Here is a 16581-nt window from a genome sequence, read left to right as displayed (position 1 = left end):
GAGGTCACGGGTTAAGGGCAAAAGGTGAAAAGTTTAAGGGGAACATGAGGGGAAACTGCTTCACTCAGACGGTCAGGAGAGTATGGAATGAGCTGCCAGCACAAATGCTGCATACGACCTTGATTTCAATGTTTAAGATACGTTTGGATAGGTACATGGATTGTAGAGGTATAGAGTACTATACTTCCTGTGCAGGTCAATGGGACTAAGCAGTTTAAATAGTTCAGCATGTACTAGATGGGCCAAAGGGCCTGTTTCTGTGTTGTACTCTTTTATGATTATGACTCTAAAATACAGAGCAGGAGTGGGTTTATAAGAGATGAGTCATGTGCATATACAGAATATATTAGTCTAATATTTCCTCTTGTTTCCTCTACAACAATGTAAAATATCCAGTTCAGCAATTTAATGGATACATGGAGCTGGTAATTACAGTATAATGTGTATATAATATTTGGCATAAATTTCAGTAAGTGTAACAGTTTGAAATCTGCTTTGAATACCATGGGATATGGAAGTAAGTCGATGTGGAAGCTTAGATGCATTAGGTGATTTTTGGGATATCCTAAAGTCACTTCTGACATTAACATCTGTGAAAATGTAAAGTTTGTGATAGGTGCTTTGAGGCCGCATGGTAGTTCTTTAAAAAATTCAATATGATAATTCTGGCTTTCTGTGCATACTGTGAACACTGGCCTTCACAATAATTCCACATATTAGGGATATCATCAAATTGGCTTAATTGTAGAGTTTACACCATTGAATGAGCTCCCCCTACCCCATTAACAGTTTAACCCAAAAGCCAAAGAAGCAGAATTAGGTCATTTGGCCCATCAGGTCTGCTCTGCCATTCAATCATGGCTGATCCTTTCTTCCCTCCTCAGCCTCACTGCTCGGCCTTCTCCCTTTGATGCCATGTCCAATCCAGAACCTATCAATTTCTGCGTTAACTACACCCACTGGCCTGGTCTCCACAACTACCTGTGGTATTAAATTCCACAAATTCACCACCATCTGGCTAAAGAAATTTCTCTGCATCTCTGTTTTAAATGGACACCCCTCTATCCTGAGGCTTTGCCCTCTTGTCCTAGACTTCCCCACCATGGGAAACATCCTTTCCACATCTATTCTGTCTCGGCCTTCCAACATTTGATAGATTCCAGTGAGATCGTCCCTTATCCTTCTAAATTCCAGTGAGTACAGACCCAGAGTCATCAAACTTTCTTTGTATGATAACTCTTTCATTCCCAGAATCATTCTTGTGAACCTCCTCTGAACCCTCTTCAATGCCAGCCCATCTTTTGTTAGATGAGGAGCCCAAAACTGTTGACACTACTCAAGGTGAGGCCTCCCCAGTGCCTAATAATGCCTCAGCTTCACATCCCTGTTGTTGTATTCTAGACCTCTTGAAATGAATGCTAACTTTGCATTTGCCTTCCTCATCACAAATTTAACTTGCAAGGTTAACCTTTAGGGTATTCTGCACAAGGATTCCCAAGTCCTTCTGCAAATCAGATTTTTGGATTTTCTCCCCATTTAGAAAATAGTCTACACATTTATTTCTTCCACCAAAATGCATGACCATGCATTTTCCAACACTGTATTTAATTTGCCACTTTCTTGTCTATTCTTCTACTCTAAGTCCTTCTGCAGCCTACCTGTTTCCTCAACACTACCTGCCCCTCCATCAATCTTCTTATCTATCCTGCACCTTCCTCATTTTTCCCAGAAACTCATGCCATTGCTGTTTTGCTGTCATCCCTGCCTGCATCTCCTTTCAATTTACTTTGGCCAACTCCTCTCTCATACCACTTTTCTCCACTGAAATACTGCTAAATCAGACTTTACGTTCTCCCTCTCAGATTTCAAGTAGAACTCAATCATACTGTCTTCATTGCCTTCTAAGGGTTCTTTTTACCTTGAGCTTCCTAATCTCCTCTGGTTTATTACATAACGCCCACTGCCATCAGGGTCCTTTTACCCTTGCGGCTTCTGAACTCCGTCCACAAGGATTCAACATCTTCTGATCCTATATCACATCTTTCTACTGATCAGATGCCCTTCTTTGCCAGCAGAGCCACAGCACCCCCCCCCCCCCCCACCCCAGCCTACGTTCCTATTCCTCGGATACAAGCTGTAATCTTGGACAACTGTCCTCGAGCGATGGTCCAGTGATGGCCACATCATATCTGATAATCTGTAATAGTGCAACTAGATCATCCACTTTGCTTCTTATGCTCCATGTATTGAGATCTAATATTTTGAGTACTATATTTTCTTCCCTTTTTGATTCTGCATTCCTAATGCACTGATTGATACTCACCCTACTGGTTGCAATTTTGTCCTAGCATTTGCCTGCCCTTTCTTACAGTCTGACTGCATGCTGTCTTTGTTTTTTTTTTACCATCCATCCTATTTCACTCCAGTTCCCAACCCTCTGCCAAATGAATTCAAACCGTCCCCAACAGCTCTAACAAACCTGCCCACGAGAATATTGGTCCCCCTCAGTTTCAGGTGCAACTGGTCATTTGTACTGGTCACACCTCCTTCCACATTATGGAGTTAGGTTATTTGCTGTGCCAAGTTCACTAAGATTTTGAGATCAATGATACTAATTGAAAACACAGATATAGTTTTCAACATTAAGAGACAGGATTTTAACAGATTTCTCTTGACATATTTTTTTAAGGAGTGGCTATTTTTATTTTTGATATTGTTAACCCCGTAATAGAGCAATGATTTGTATTTCAGTTGTCTAATTTAACCATTTGATCACAATGCCATGGAAGAAAGCCATTTGTCTGTGAGCCCTTGAACCAACCTCTAATGGAAACTGCTCCTATTTACCTAACACTATCCCTAACCACTGTAGTAGTTCTTATATAAAAAACTTATTGTCTAAAAGGTGAGAGATTGCCGAGCTTTGGGGTGCATTAGGGTTAAGGAGATCTGGTTGTCAGTGCACATTTTGTAAAAGGCATATATGCAAACAATTGGTAAAGCAAACATGAACCTCACCATTGTTTAGGGATGCACCACTGAAGGCATCTTAGCCATCTTCATCACTGCCTGGCAGGCAATTAGTCTGCCCCAGATCACAAGAAATTTTAGAGAGTTACGAATGTAGCTCAGTCCATCACAAAAAAAAAGCAGCCTCCTTTCCATTGTTTCCATCTACACCTCTCTCTCCTCTGGTAAAACAGCCAACATAGCCATGGTCCCTTCCCACCCCACATTCTTGTTTCCTTTTTCCAATCAGGCAGAAGATAGAAAATCTTGGGATCATATACCATCACGCGTTCATCATGTTTACTCAACTTTGTTATAAACTGAGACTGTGGTCTGCTCCATCTGCACTGTGTCCTCTGTAAAACTTCAGTTCTGAAGCTATTTGCTTACTTTATTGTTTGTGCAATTTTTTTACTCTTTCTCTGCATGTTGTCTTTTTTTAAATTGGCTCTTTTGAGACTTCTTAGTTTTGTGGAAGCCTGTAAGCAGGCGAATCTCAAGGTTGTATATTTCATACTTCGATTGTAAATAAACGTTAAACTTTGAACTACCAGGTACAAAGACAGCTTTTGCCTTACTGTTATAAGACTGTTGAATGGACATTTTGTATGATAAAGATAAACTTGTGATCTCTCAATCTTCCTTGTTCTGGTCCTTACACCTTATTTTCTATCTGCACTGCCCTTTCTCTATAATTGTAACACTACACTCTGTGTTTTGTTTTTCTTTTGTACTACCTCAATGTACTTGTGTACACAATGGTCTGTCTAGATGGCATGCAAACAAAAACTTTTCACTATAATCTTGTTACGTGAAACAGTAATAAAATGATCAGTAATTATTGTAGATTATTGCTTCAAAAACTGAATGCAAAAGTAGGGAGGGAATACTTCAGTTTCATGGGGCAATATCTCATTTCCCATCTAATATTTAATTGTAACATTTACAATTATGTATAAGTTATGACTGTAAGATACAGGAGCAGAATTGGACCATTTGGCCTGTTGAATCTGCTCCACAATTTATTTAAGCTAATTTAAATTTAACTTTGTCATGTTTGTAATGTACTGTGCTGCTGTGAAAAGCAAATTGTTATGGTCTTTATACCCCAACAATATCTGCCTATGAGAAGAACGAAATTGAATTTGAACCCCCTCCCATGGGAAGTTAGGCAAGTTTCAAAGGCAATCAGAGACTTAACAAAGCTTCAAGATAGGTGAAAATATTTCACATATTTCAAAAATCACAGAATATGTTTTTGTTTCTTTTTTTCAAGATGACAAAGATTCGGGGAAGGAGGGAATAGCGACACCACAGACAGACCAGAGAAACGGCCGACACAAAGACACCCCTCCTAAAGAAAGCTCACGCCAGATGAACGTGAATGTGAGCAATTTGGTCACATGTGCCACACTCAGCCAGTCCCAGACGTCTGTCCACTCTTCCTCCTCAGTTGGTTCCGTTCGAGGCGATGAAATGGGTGGTTATTCTGAATTCTATGGAGACTACACGCCTCTCTTTGATAACTTGACTGATGCAGACAATCTCAGTTTACAAGGTATGTGGATAACCACTGAAAATGTCAATAGTACCTTGTGTTTTCTGGAGCTGAAAAATCACCAAGCAAACAACTCTATTTGACTTCTGGTTTAAGGACTCCAGCAACTTGCATTCACAGATAAATGTGTAAGATCAAGAAAAGTTCCTCAAGTAGAGTTAGTCCATTTTTAATTTCTTTAAGCCCCATCTCAACTCTAACTGTAGCTGATAAACTGAACCAAATCTTTTTTTGCAGGAGCAACCTAGGTATCGATGCTAAATTCATGCTTCAATTAACTCCAAGTTGGGTATATGACTGCTTCACTGGAGGTTTCTTTATTTAAGATTCATGAATGAAAGCAGTTGTACATAATTGTTTACAAAAGGAAGGAGGTACACTCAATGATACAAAAACATCCTCTTCCTCTCTGCCATCCGATTACTGGATTGACATTGACCCCATGAACACTACCTTTCTATTTTTTATTTCTATTTTTGCACTACTTATTTAACTATTTAGAGAGAGTGTGTGTGGGTGTGTATATATATATATATTTTACTGCATTTCATATTTTTTCTATTATGTATTAGATGGTACTGCTGCCACAAAGACAACAAACTTCATGGCATGTATTGGTGATAATAAACCTGATTCTGACACAATTTATTTCATTCTTTTTTTTGTAACATGAAGCTGTATATTACATGTAGAATTGAATAGAGAGATGATTTTCTAATTGATTGAGCAAAGATTTGAAGAGCAGTTTGCTGTCCTGAATTTCCAGCATTTTCAGCTTCTTTTTCTAAACTTCCAACATTTGCAGAAATTCTTTTGTTTTTAAGTCAATGTATCTCTGTTGCAATAATGTTGCAATTGGAGGGTGGCTAATGTCCCACTTCTCAAGAAAGGAGGGAGAGAGAAAACAGGGAATTATAGACCGGTCAGCCTGACGTCAGTGGAGGGAAAGATGCTGGAGTCAATTATAAAAGAGGGAATTACGACACATTTCGATAGCAGAAGGATCAGTCAAGTCAGCATGGATTTATGAAGGGAAAATTATACTTGTCTAATCTTCTGGAGTTTTTTGAGGATGTAACTTTGAAAATGGACAAGGGAGAGCCAGTGGATGTAGTGTACCTGGACTTCCAGAAAGCTTTTGATAAAGTCCCACATAGGAGATTAGTGTGCACAATTAGGGCACATGGTATTGGGGGCAGAGTACTGACATGGATTGAAAATTGGATGGCTAACAGGAAACAAAGAGTAGTGATTAACGGGTCCCTTTCAGAATGGCAGGCTGTGATCAGTGGGGTACCGCAAGGTTTGGTGCTGGGACCACAGCTGTTTACAATATACATTAATGATTTAGATGAAGGGATTAAAAGTAACATTAGCAAATTTGCTGATGACACAAAGCTGGGTGGCAGTGTGAAATGTCAGGAGGATGTTATGAGAATGCACGGTGACTTGGACAGGTTGGGTGAGTGGGCAAATGTATGGCAGATGCAGTTTAATGTGGATAAATGTGAGGTTATCCACTTTGGTGGCAAGAACAGGAAGGCAGATTACTATCTAAATGGAGTCAAGTTAGGAAAAGGGGAAGTACAGCGAGATCTAGGTGTTCTTGTACTTCAGTCAATGAAAGCAAGCATGCAGGTACAGCAGGCAGTGAAGAAAGCTAATGGCATGCTGGCCTTTATAACAAGAGGAATTGAGTATAGGAGTAAAGAAGTCCTTCTGCAGCTGTACAGGGCCCTGGTGAGACCCCACCTGGAGTATTGTGTGCAGTTTTGGTCTCCAAATTTGAGGAAGGACATTCTTGCTATTGAGGGTGTGCAGCGTAGGTTCACAAGGTTAATTCCCGGAATGGCGGGACTGTCATATGTTGAAAGATTAGAGTGACTGGGCTTGTATACACTGGAATTTAGAAGGATGAGAAGGGATCTTATTGAAACATATAAGATTATTAAGGGATTGGACACACTGGAGGCAGGAAGCATGTTCCCGCTGATGGATGAGTCCAGAACTAGAGGCCACAGTATAAGAATAAGGGGTAGGTCATTTAGAACAGAGATGCGGAAAAACTTTTTCACCCAGAGAGTGGTGGATATGTGGAATGCTCTGCCCCAGAAGGCAGTGGAGACCAAGTCTCTGGATACTTTCAAGAGAGTGTTAGATAGTGCTCTTATAGATAGTGGGGTCAAGGGATATGGGGAGAGGGCAGGAACGGGGTACTGATTGTATATGAATCAGCCATGATCACAGTGAATGGTGGTGCTGGCTAGAAGGGCCAAATGGCCTACTCCTGCACCTATTGTCTATTGTCTATTATAGGAATTTCCTACTTTAGGAGATTATTCTATCATTCTATCCAAGAAGTAAAATAATAACTCAAGTGAGTTAGCATTTCAGGTTGAAGACAGTTGAACCAAAATGTTGTGTTTCTTCACAGGTTCCACCAGATCTGCTGAGTTTTTTTCACCCTTTTCTGTTTTCTTTTATCTGGTATTTAATATCGCTGCTTTCTTTATACTCTGGTATCAGAGTTTTTTAGATGCTGGCCAATGTGCTGCTGTTTACTATAACTTCAATGTAATTTTGCTGTTCTGATGATTTTGATAGTCCGATAGCACAGAAGGATACAGTGCATGTTGTTTTAAAGAACTAATTTGCCTCACCTTTCCTGTCCTTTCCCCACAGCTTTGCATACATTTGATTTGTTTTTAAACTTTTTAAATAGTTCTGATAATCTCCTCAGTGAAGTTGTATTTCATGTTGCTTCACCCATGGTTGTTATAAGTGGCCGATGTTTTCAACATTTTCAATGCGTTCTCACATGACACTGTAAAAATAGAGAATCTGGCCTGTATATCTGATATGTGGGTCACACGGTCATTGAGTCTGCAGCATTTATTTCACATACTACAGCACCGTACTCCCATCTACAGTCTGGGAATCCTTCCAAGAAGATGTATTCAATAGCAAGACCTTTGTCATTAATCTTTACTTCCAACTCATTAAATGAAGCAAGTAAAACTTTACTGAGATACAAATTAAGCGGTCACAATAAAAATTGGCTCCAAGTGTACTGGAGTATTTTCCAATCAAACTACTGACCGGTTCAGAAAAGTCTTATATCGAGTCAGAGGTTGAATACATCAGATCTGGTTTATACCAACATCCCTGGTACATACAAAGCTGCTTCTTGCTCGTGTATCATTTGTAATCAAAAAATGTATCCATATACAACTCTGAAATTTGTCTTCTCCAGATAGCCACGAAACAAAGAAAGAACATGAAAGTTGCTCAGAGAGAAACATCAAACCCGGCACCCCTGCACAAAAAAGAATGGCATCCTGATCATCAACCCCCAAAACCCTCCTTTTGCCACACGAAACAGAACAGGAACGTCATCTCTGAAAAATAACCCCTCCCTTCACAAAACATCAACCCCCAATCCCCCTCCCCTCACACAACAAAATGAAAAAGGAACAGGCGATTTTTAAAAAAACTCAGCAGATAAAAACCGTAAGTCTGAAACATGTGTACAGTCCATAAACGCAGAACCAGAATGCCATCCGCCAATATCACTGATGTTCACTGAAAGAGAGGGACACTGACAAGGCAGAGAGGACTCCCCGCCTGCCACAGCAAGCAACATTTCGATCGGCCGCTCACAGACTCCATCTCCGGCACTGATGAAAAGGCAGGCAGTCAGCACTGATACTATGCTAATTCCTGCATACTAACCACTGATTAAACATGTCAAGCAAGTTCAGTGGGAAATAAAGATCCGGCGAGGAGGAGCAACCTCAGCATAACAGGACTATTTTGAAATCGCAGACTGGAAAATGTTCAAGGAGGTGGCTACCTACGGCCATCACATTAACATAGATGAATGTGTGAGATCTGTGACTCGCTGCACAGAGAGGTGCAATGAAGACATCATTATTATTAAACTTATCTGTGTGAGGAGAAGCCAGATGCTAAGGATGACAGCAGAGGCCCAGGCACGGCTGAGAGATCAGGCTGGTGGCTTCAGATCAGGAGATAAGACAGCTCCCAGATCAGCAAGAACTGCATTTCCTGCATCTTCAGGAAGGCAAAGCAGGATTATTCACAGAGAATATACAGTCATTTCTGTGACATTGAGGTTGCGATGTGCATGTGGCAGGGCATTTAGACCATAACAGAATACAAGTCCATCCTGTGCGTCAATGACATGACGTTTCTCTTTCCTGATATGCTGAATGTCATTTATGTGTGATTTGATGCACAGAATGATGTGCTTTCAAGGAAGACCCTCCCACCACATCCCCCCGAGGAGCAGGCACTCATTTTGTCCTAGTCAGGGTCAGCCCATGTATAGCTGCTGGGCCTGATAACATACCTGGCTGGGTGCTGAAGGACTGTGCAGCCCAGTTAGCTGGAGTTCCAACAGATCTCTTCAACAGCTCTCTGGAACAGTCCACTGTCCCCTTGAGCTTCAAGATGGCCACCGTCATCCCATGCCCAAGTAGACAGTAACCTGACTCAACAACTACTGTCCGATGGCACTAACCTCAAAAATAATGAAGAGCTTTGAGCAGCTGGTTTTGGATCACATTAAATTACATCTTCCTGCTGCATTGTGTCCTTTCCATTTGCTTATCATTTCAGCTTGAGTTCCATGTGATTGCACCCCAGAAGCTGGTAAATAAATTGCCCTCCTTGGGTCTCAACACCAATCTCTGTAACTGGATCCTGGACCTTAACAGAAAGGCCACAGTCAGTCTGTTGTTGACAGAAGCATCTCTAGCTGCAGTTGTTTACTCTGCTGACTCATGACTGCATTGCTAGATCCAGTTCAAACTGAATCATCTGGTTTGCTGATGACATAACAGTGGTTGGCCTCATTAACAGTGATGGCAAGACAGCATATAGAGAGGAGGTAAAGCAGTTGGTAGAATGATGCAAGTACCACGTAAGTCTCAATGTGGACAAGACCCAAAGAGATGATTCTGGACTTCAGGAATGTGCAGCCTGAACACTCCTCATGCACAAACATGGCTCCCCTGTGGAGAGAGCTAGGTGCAGCATGTTTCTGGGAGTGCACAGACTCAGTGATCTCACTTGGTCCCTCAACCCCACCTCTTTGATCAATAAAAGCACAGCAGCACCTACACTTCCTGAGGAGATTGAGGCGAGTGAGGCTCTGCCACTCCAACCCCCATTTTAACCAGCTTTTACAGGAGTGCCATTGAGAGTGTCCTGATCAGCTGCATCTTTGTCTGGTGCAGGAATTGCAAGGTATCTGAATGCCAGGATTGTGAGAACTGGTGAGAGGATCACTTCTACCCATCAGGAGCCCTTGGCATTTCTATGATCCCTCCTATCCATCAAAAATCTCTTTGACACGCCCCCTCCTTACCATCAGACAGGAGATACCGTAGCATTAGGACGAGAATTGTTAGGTTGGGAAACAGCTTCTTCTCTCGGATTGCAAGATTATTCTCCTTATCGCCGCCTAGGTTTCATCACGTATAAGCAGCCAGTACCATTATTCTGTTTGTTTTCTAAATCATGTTGTACATGCATCTTATTATTTGTTAATTTATTTGTATTTATATTACTTTAGGTGTTATGTTTGTGAGTTATATGTACGGCATTGTGAATCTTCGTCTAGAGTGACATTGTCTCATTTGACGGTATACATATGTACAGCTGAAAGACAATAAACTTGAATTTGTATGCAAAGCATTGTTCAGTGTTATAATTGAACAATAACACGATGTTTATAACTCCGTAGTGAGTGGAGGGCAGATTCTTACTGTTATAACATAATTTTGTTTAAATTTAAGCTGGTAAATTGGCATTTTCATTCTGACATGTCAGTGGATGAAGCCTGAAAATTGAAGGGAAATTTACAGTACTTCTTTTGTAAAAAGGAACTTAATGAGGGAACACAGAGAAGATTTATTGTGCTCATGTAATGCAGTTTGGAGATGGGGATCCATTATAGATTCAAGAAGGAAGGGGTGATGTGGTGGCAGAAGAGAATTGATATATCAAAGGTAAAGGGACTGTACAGTTAATGGCAGGACACATAATTGTTCATGTACAGATGAATTTTGGGGTCCATGTCCATAGCACCCTGAAAGTGGCTGTACAAATTGATGTGATGGTAAAGAAGGTGTAAGACATGTTTGTCTTCAGTAGCCAAGATGAAGTTCAAGAGTCAGGAAGTGAGGTAATAGCTTTATAAAGCTGTATATGGAGTATTGTGCTCAATTTTGATTGTCCAGTTGTAGAAAGGATGCGGAGGCTTTGAAGAGAGTGCAGAAGAGATTTACCCACAGTACTGCCTCAATTAGAAGGCATGAGCTATAAGAAGAGGTTGGACAAACTTGGGAGTTGTTTTCTTCAGTGTGGCTGAGGGGAGACCTGGTATAGAACTATGTACAAATTTTGTAAGATTGCAAGGGACTTAAATAGGGCAGGCAGGCAGTATTCTTTTTGCAGATTTAAAATGTCTCCAGAGGGTATGTATTTAAGGTACCGGGGGGTGGGGGTGGTAAGATCAAAGGACAGATGCAGGGCAGGGTGTTTTCATACACAGAGTGTGCTGGGTGCCTGGAATGCACTGCCAGATGTGGTAGCAGTGGCAGATATGATAGAGATTCTTAAGAGGTTCTTAGATAGACACCTTGATCTGTGAATGGAGGTATATGTACGTTGTGCAGGCAGAAGAGTTTAGTTTAATTCAGCATTTAAGTACCTTTATAATTCACTTGGGACATCATTTTGTGCTGAAGGGCTTGTTCCTGTGCTATACTGTCCTATGTAGAAGCAACGGTAATTTGCAAATCTGTAGCAAAGTGATGCAGCTGCTAGAGTTGTTATCTCACAGTACCAGTGGTTTAAGTTCAGTCTTGACCTCTGGTGCTATCTACAGTGTGTGGAGTTTGCCACATGCTGCCTGTGACTGTATAGGTTTCCCAGTTTCCAAAGAGATGTAATTTGGTAAACTAATTGGCCACTGTAAATTGCTTATAACTGTAGTTACGTGGTCAAATGTGAGGGGAGGTGGTGGGAAAATAAAATAGGCTTGGTAAAGGATCAGTGTAAATGAAAGCACAGTCTCAGGGGGCTTGAAGAGCCTGTAATTGTGTTGAATGCATCTGAGAAGTGGAGTTCATGGCAAGTGAAGGACTGGATAAATGTTTTTCAACCATTATGAAGCCAACGGCCTTCCAACTGATGGGAGTCTCTTTAAACACCCTAGTAATTTTTGTTTATTTCTAGCATTAGCTTTTGCACTTTCAAGCTTGAAACTTTGTAGAAAAATACACTTGTTTGGGATATAATAATCTGAAGCTCACACTTTTTAGTTTAGGTAACAGTCACAAAATAGTTTTCTGTGGAATTGCAACACTCAGAGAAAGCTTTAAGAGGAATGATCATGGTCAGTGTTGTTTCTTTTAATGTGGAACCTACATCCCTGGTAAATTTAGAAAAGAGTGCTTTATTTTATATTATATACATTCGATTCCTGATTCCACAGCCAGCTGGCACACATGTCCTTGTCCACTTTCTCTGTTGTCATTCCTCACCCAGCTTCACAAACCCAAACCCAGCACTGTTCCTTTCACCAGCTCACGATTCCAGCTGCAGAACTTTCCACGGTCTGAGTTTACGACTCTGGCTGCTCTACTACACACATTCCCAGCTCTTTGCTCCAGCTGCACAGCCAGCTTGATCTGCACATTAGCCTACATTCCTGCTGTACTTCCATCCCACGGCACCAGCTTCACATTGACACAGATTTTCCAAATCTTTGTCCCATGGTAGGGCTATCAGACACAAGAAGACATAATGTTAGAAACCGCTGCATTTTAAAAAATAATACATTTTTATAAGATTCGTACTTTTTAACAAACTGATGTACTTTTCATAGTATGTGGTGGTTCATCCCCACTCACTGGCAGAAAGTGGTATAGCAGCTAAACTAACGGTTTATCACCTTTCTCAGTTTTCATTGGATCAGTATTAGCACATTAGCCATATGATGTAATTGTTAATTATGTAGCCTATTAACTAGTTCATTTCAATCTAAAGAATTTCTGTTATCTGGGTTATAAAAGGTGATGGATTTTTCAGAGTCTTTTATTCTTTTATCTTTGCTGTTCATTTACCTTGGCATCATTTCTCAGCTCTTTATTTAGTTTGCTTAGTATTTGTAAGTATGCTTGTACTTTGAAATAAATTGAAATCTTTGAATTAAGACTCCTAGTCATTCCTGACTCCTGGAAGAACCCCGAGGATCAGAAAATAAACAGATCCAACAATAGCTTCAAGATGAGAAAGAGTTTTAAAGTGGATTTCAGAGGAAAGTTTTTTTTTATCTGGATTTTGTTGCCAAATGGTGTGGTGGAATCAGATATGACCACTATGTTTGGGACATTTAGATAAGCACTTGAAAAGATGAGACAAAGAGGATTAGTGTCATTGGGAAGAATAGTCAACATAAGACGTAATGGGCAGAAGGGCCTGTTTCTATAATGTACACCTCAATTGGGATATTGTGTGGGGAGATTTCAAAAGGTACATTTGTGGGAAATACTCCTGTGTACAAATTCTGCCATCATTCAGATGAACGAAAGCTTAAAATTTTATGAATGCTAATTGTATAAGCTCCAACCAGTCTAGAAATGTGACATTGAGAGGCAGATTGGAGGAGGAAGAGGAAGATAGAAATTGGTTTAAAACATTGACAATTATACCAGAATTTAGAAACTCAGGAATCCTTTAATCAGTAAGTGCCACCAAACAGACACAGTTGATGGGAAGTTGCATGGGAAAGTGGTGCCTCCTTAGAAAGGTTATGAGGATGGACAAATGGATTGTAATGGGAAAATGCCAGGGAGAAGATAATGGAATACTAGTTTTCTACAATGATAGTAATTTTCAAATGATAGAAAACTATTTTCAACCAGCATAAAACTAGGAAATGCTAAGGCCAGCTGACATCTGTGGAGACAGAAATGCAGTTATCTTCGAGGCAATAACCTTTCATCAGAATTAGTAAGATGTAGGAAAACCAGCATGTTTCAAGTTGCAGTGAGAGGAGGGGTGGTGAGATCCAAGGGAATATCTTTGATATGTTGCAGGCCATTGTTGTCTAAGTACACAATGGTCACACTAGTTTAGCCATCATCCTCATGAATGACGAACGTGCTCATGGGGGATGTATGATCCTAAATGAATTCTTGAACTCAAGTTTTATGAATTGACAACGTCCTAAATGCTGATTCCCATTTCCTGTTGCCTTTTCTTTACAGCAGAACAAGAACCAGACCTGAAGAGTGTTGTTCTGGAGGGTCAAGGAAGTACCAAACTGGAAGGTTCTTGGCTGAAGCTGTGTCAGTTCTACGGGCTGATCGTGAAGCGTTACCATTGTGCCAAACGCAATACCAAGAGTATCTTCTCGCAGATCTTGCTCCCAGCATTCTTTGTATGTGTGGCAATGACAGTGGCACTCTCAGTTCCCGAAATAGGTACTTATTATTGATGTGTGAGCCTTGAGACCTTGCATTGCTGCCACGATTTTTAGAAGAGTCATCTCAATGTTATCACCTCTGGAGTTTTTATGCCATTTGTTTGATCGTTACAGGTGACTTGCCTCCTCTGATCCTTTCCCCATCCCAGTACCACAACTACACACAACCTCGAGGAAACTTCATTCCATATGCAGACGAAGAGAGAAATGAGTACAGGTATCTTTAATGCTGCTTGCCTTAGCCAAAATTTATTATAGTACATATTTTACAAAATTGTGAGCTGGAGTGATAAGGTGGGATTATAAGGACAAGCTAAGACTTTATTCTTTGGTACATAAGTGATTGAGGGGTAACCTTACAGAGGTGTTTAAGCTCATGAAAAGCATACACAGAGTGATTGCAATCAGACTTTTTCCAGGGAAAAGGAATCAGAAACTAGAGAGAGTAGGTTTAAGATGAGAAGTGAATGATTCAAAGAGAACTTTAGGAGTAACTTCTTCACACGAAGTAGTACATATATAGAACAAGAAAAGTGGTTGAAGCAGGTACAATAACCTTTAAAAGACATTTGGATAGTTACATGGATAGGCAATGTTTAGAGAGATATGGCCAAGTGTGGGCAAGGAGACCAGCGTTGATGGGTTGGCATGGATGAATTAGACCATAGGCCTGTTTCCAGGCTGTTTTACTCAATAACTCTATAACATGTACAAGTTTAAATGAAATAGAATGATCGATTAAAACAACTTGACAGTCAAGTCTTTCAAGACCTGTGCTATTTTTTGAGTACTGTAGGTAAATTATACCATAGCTTTTTGTTTCTAATCTCCAAGTAAAACTTTCTGGTGTTGCAGTCCACATTAATTAATCCTAACCAGCACCTGAGAACAGCACTTTGTGAGTTCCTGCCGCTCACTAATCGTGTTTGGAAGAATACATAATGTAGTAAAACAGAATTAAAACCACAATGAACAGGTTATCTTGAATATAACCTTGTTTTTATTCCAACCCAGGATAAAGTTATCACCTGATGCCAGCCCCCAACAATTGACCAACACCTTCTATCTGCCCTCGGGGATTGGAGCGACCTGCGTCCTAAAGACACCGTACAACAACACATTAGACCAGTTGGTACAGACCTTGAATCTATCGACAAGCGAGACTAAGATGCTGGCGTCCAAGTACTTCGACTCGATGTGTCTGGATTCTTTCACGCAAGGCCTACCACTCTCAAATTTTGTTCCTTTGCCCCCGTCACCTGCTCCGTCAGATTTTCCCGACACTGGAACTGACGAAGGAATGCACATGTGGAATTTGACATCACCTGTTACAATGAAAGGTTTGTAATCATGGAAGAGTTCCTAGAAGCAATATTTCATAGGAGTATAGTCATTTCTGACATTTTCAGGGCAGATTCTTAGGAACAATCAAAATAGATCGTACAGAACTACTTGATTGTGTTATTCATAAGGTGTTGTTAGCTTCTCCCTGCACTCTAAACCAGCATTTGTCCAAACGGAAGCACCAAAGAGTACAAGATAACATGGTTTTAAGTAATCAGAAACAGATTTAATATCACCGGCATATGTTGTAAAATTAGTTGTCTTTGCAGCAGCAGCACAATGTCATACATAATGATAGGAAAATGTCAATTACAATAAATTAAGTAAGTAGTGCAAAAATAAAAATAACAAAGTAGTAAGGCAGTGTTCATGGTTCAATGTATGTTCAGAAATCGGATGGCAGAGGGGGAAGAAGCTTTTCGTGAATCCTTGAATGTATGACTCAGGCTCCTGTACCTTCTCCCTGAAGGTAGCAATGAGAAGGCATGTCTTGGGTGGTGGGGGTTCTTAATGATGTATAGTGATTCTAGGAAAAGATTCATGTCTGTGACTCTGGAGCTCAAAGATGCCTGCCACTGTAACATGGAAGGATCAGAATTGTTAAAGTAGAGAGTTGCTCTTATTGAGAGATTACAAGCCAAAGCCTGGCCTGGGTTTATTTATGTCCTGGCAAGAATAACGTACAAATATGTAAAAGTGAAGCAGAGCAAGATCGGGTGTTTCATAAACTCTTACCACACTTATGATAGCCTCAGAGGGCATTGTGACCAAGTACTTCCCATGCTCCTCTCGTTATATCCATCGTATCTTCCAGGATGAGAGACACCCATTTTTACTAGGCATCTCTGGAAAACTGGCTCATTAGTCCCTTATTAAATAGCCACTAGATACCGCGACGAGAGACCCACTGTTCTCGGGCTTGGCTCATCTAGGATAAATACAACTTTGGTCCCGCCAAATCCATGAAGTTGGAATGTCTCGCCCACCTGAACCCCAGTTTGTGGGAATGCCGTATGATTTACTGCTCCCAGAAAGAAATAGCAGATCATACACTGCATACAATTATAAAGAAGTAAATTTAAGAATGTTAATTTAAGCAAAGAATTATTAAATGAAAGAAAAAAAGAACAAAAAGGTCTCATTACTCTCA

At 40.5% G+C, this 16581-nt stretch overlaps 1 protein-coding gene across 3 annotated transcripts in view; it reads left to right on the top strand.

Annotated features, from left to right (window-relative positions):
* Positions 1 to 16581, top strand: part of abca2 (ATP-binding cassette, sub-family A (ABC1), member 2) — a 532256-nt gene that overhangs the window by 400636 nt on the left and 115039 nt on the right. For 2 of the 3 annotated variants that reach the window (XM_059994305.1, XM_059994307.1), the window contains 4 exons: positions 4286 to 4567; positions 13870 to 14085; positions 14202 to 14304; positions 15102 to 15427. In XM_059994305.1, the coding sequence (XP_059850288.1) occupies positions 4286 to 4567; positions 13870 to 14085; positions 14202 to 14304; positions 15102 to 15427 (927 nt within the window). The remainder of the gene's footprint in view (positions 1 to 4285; positions 4568 to 13869; positions 14086 to 14201; positions 14305 to 15101; positions 15428 to 16581) is intronic. The other variant, XM_059994306.1, reaches the window with a different exon arrangement.

The sequence above is a fragment of the Hypanus sabinus genome, chromosome 18 (assembly GCF_030144855.1).
Source record: "Hypanus sabinus isolate sHypSab1 chromosome 18, sHypSab1.hap1, whole genome shotgun sequence".
Taxonomy (NCBI): Eukaryota; Metazoa; Chordata; class Chondrichthyes; order Myliobatiformes; family Dasyatidae; genus Hypanus; species Hypanus sabinus.
This window is presented reverse-complemented; position numbering and strand designations above follow the sequence as displayed.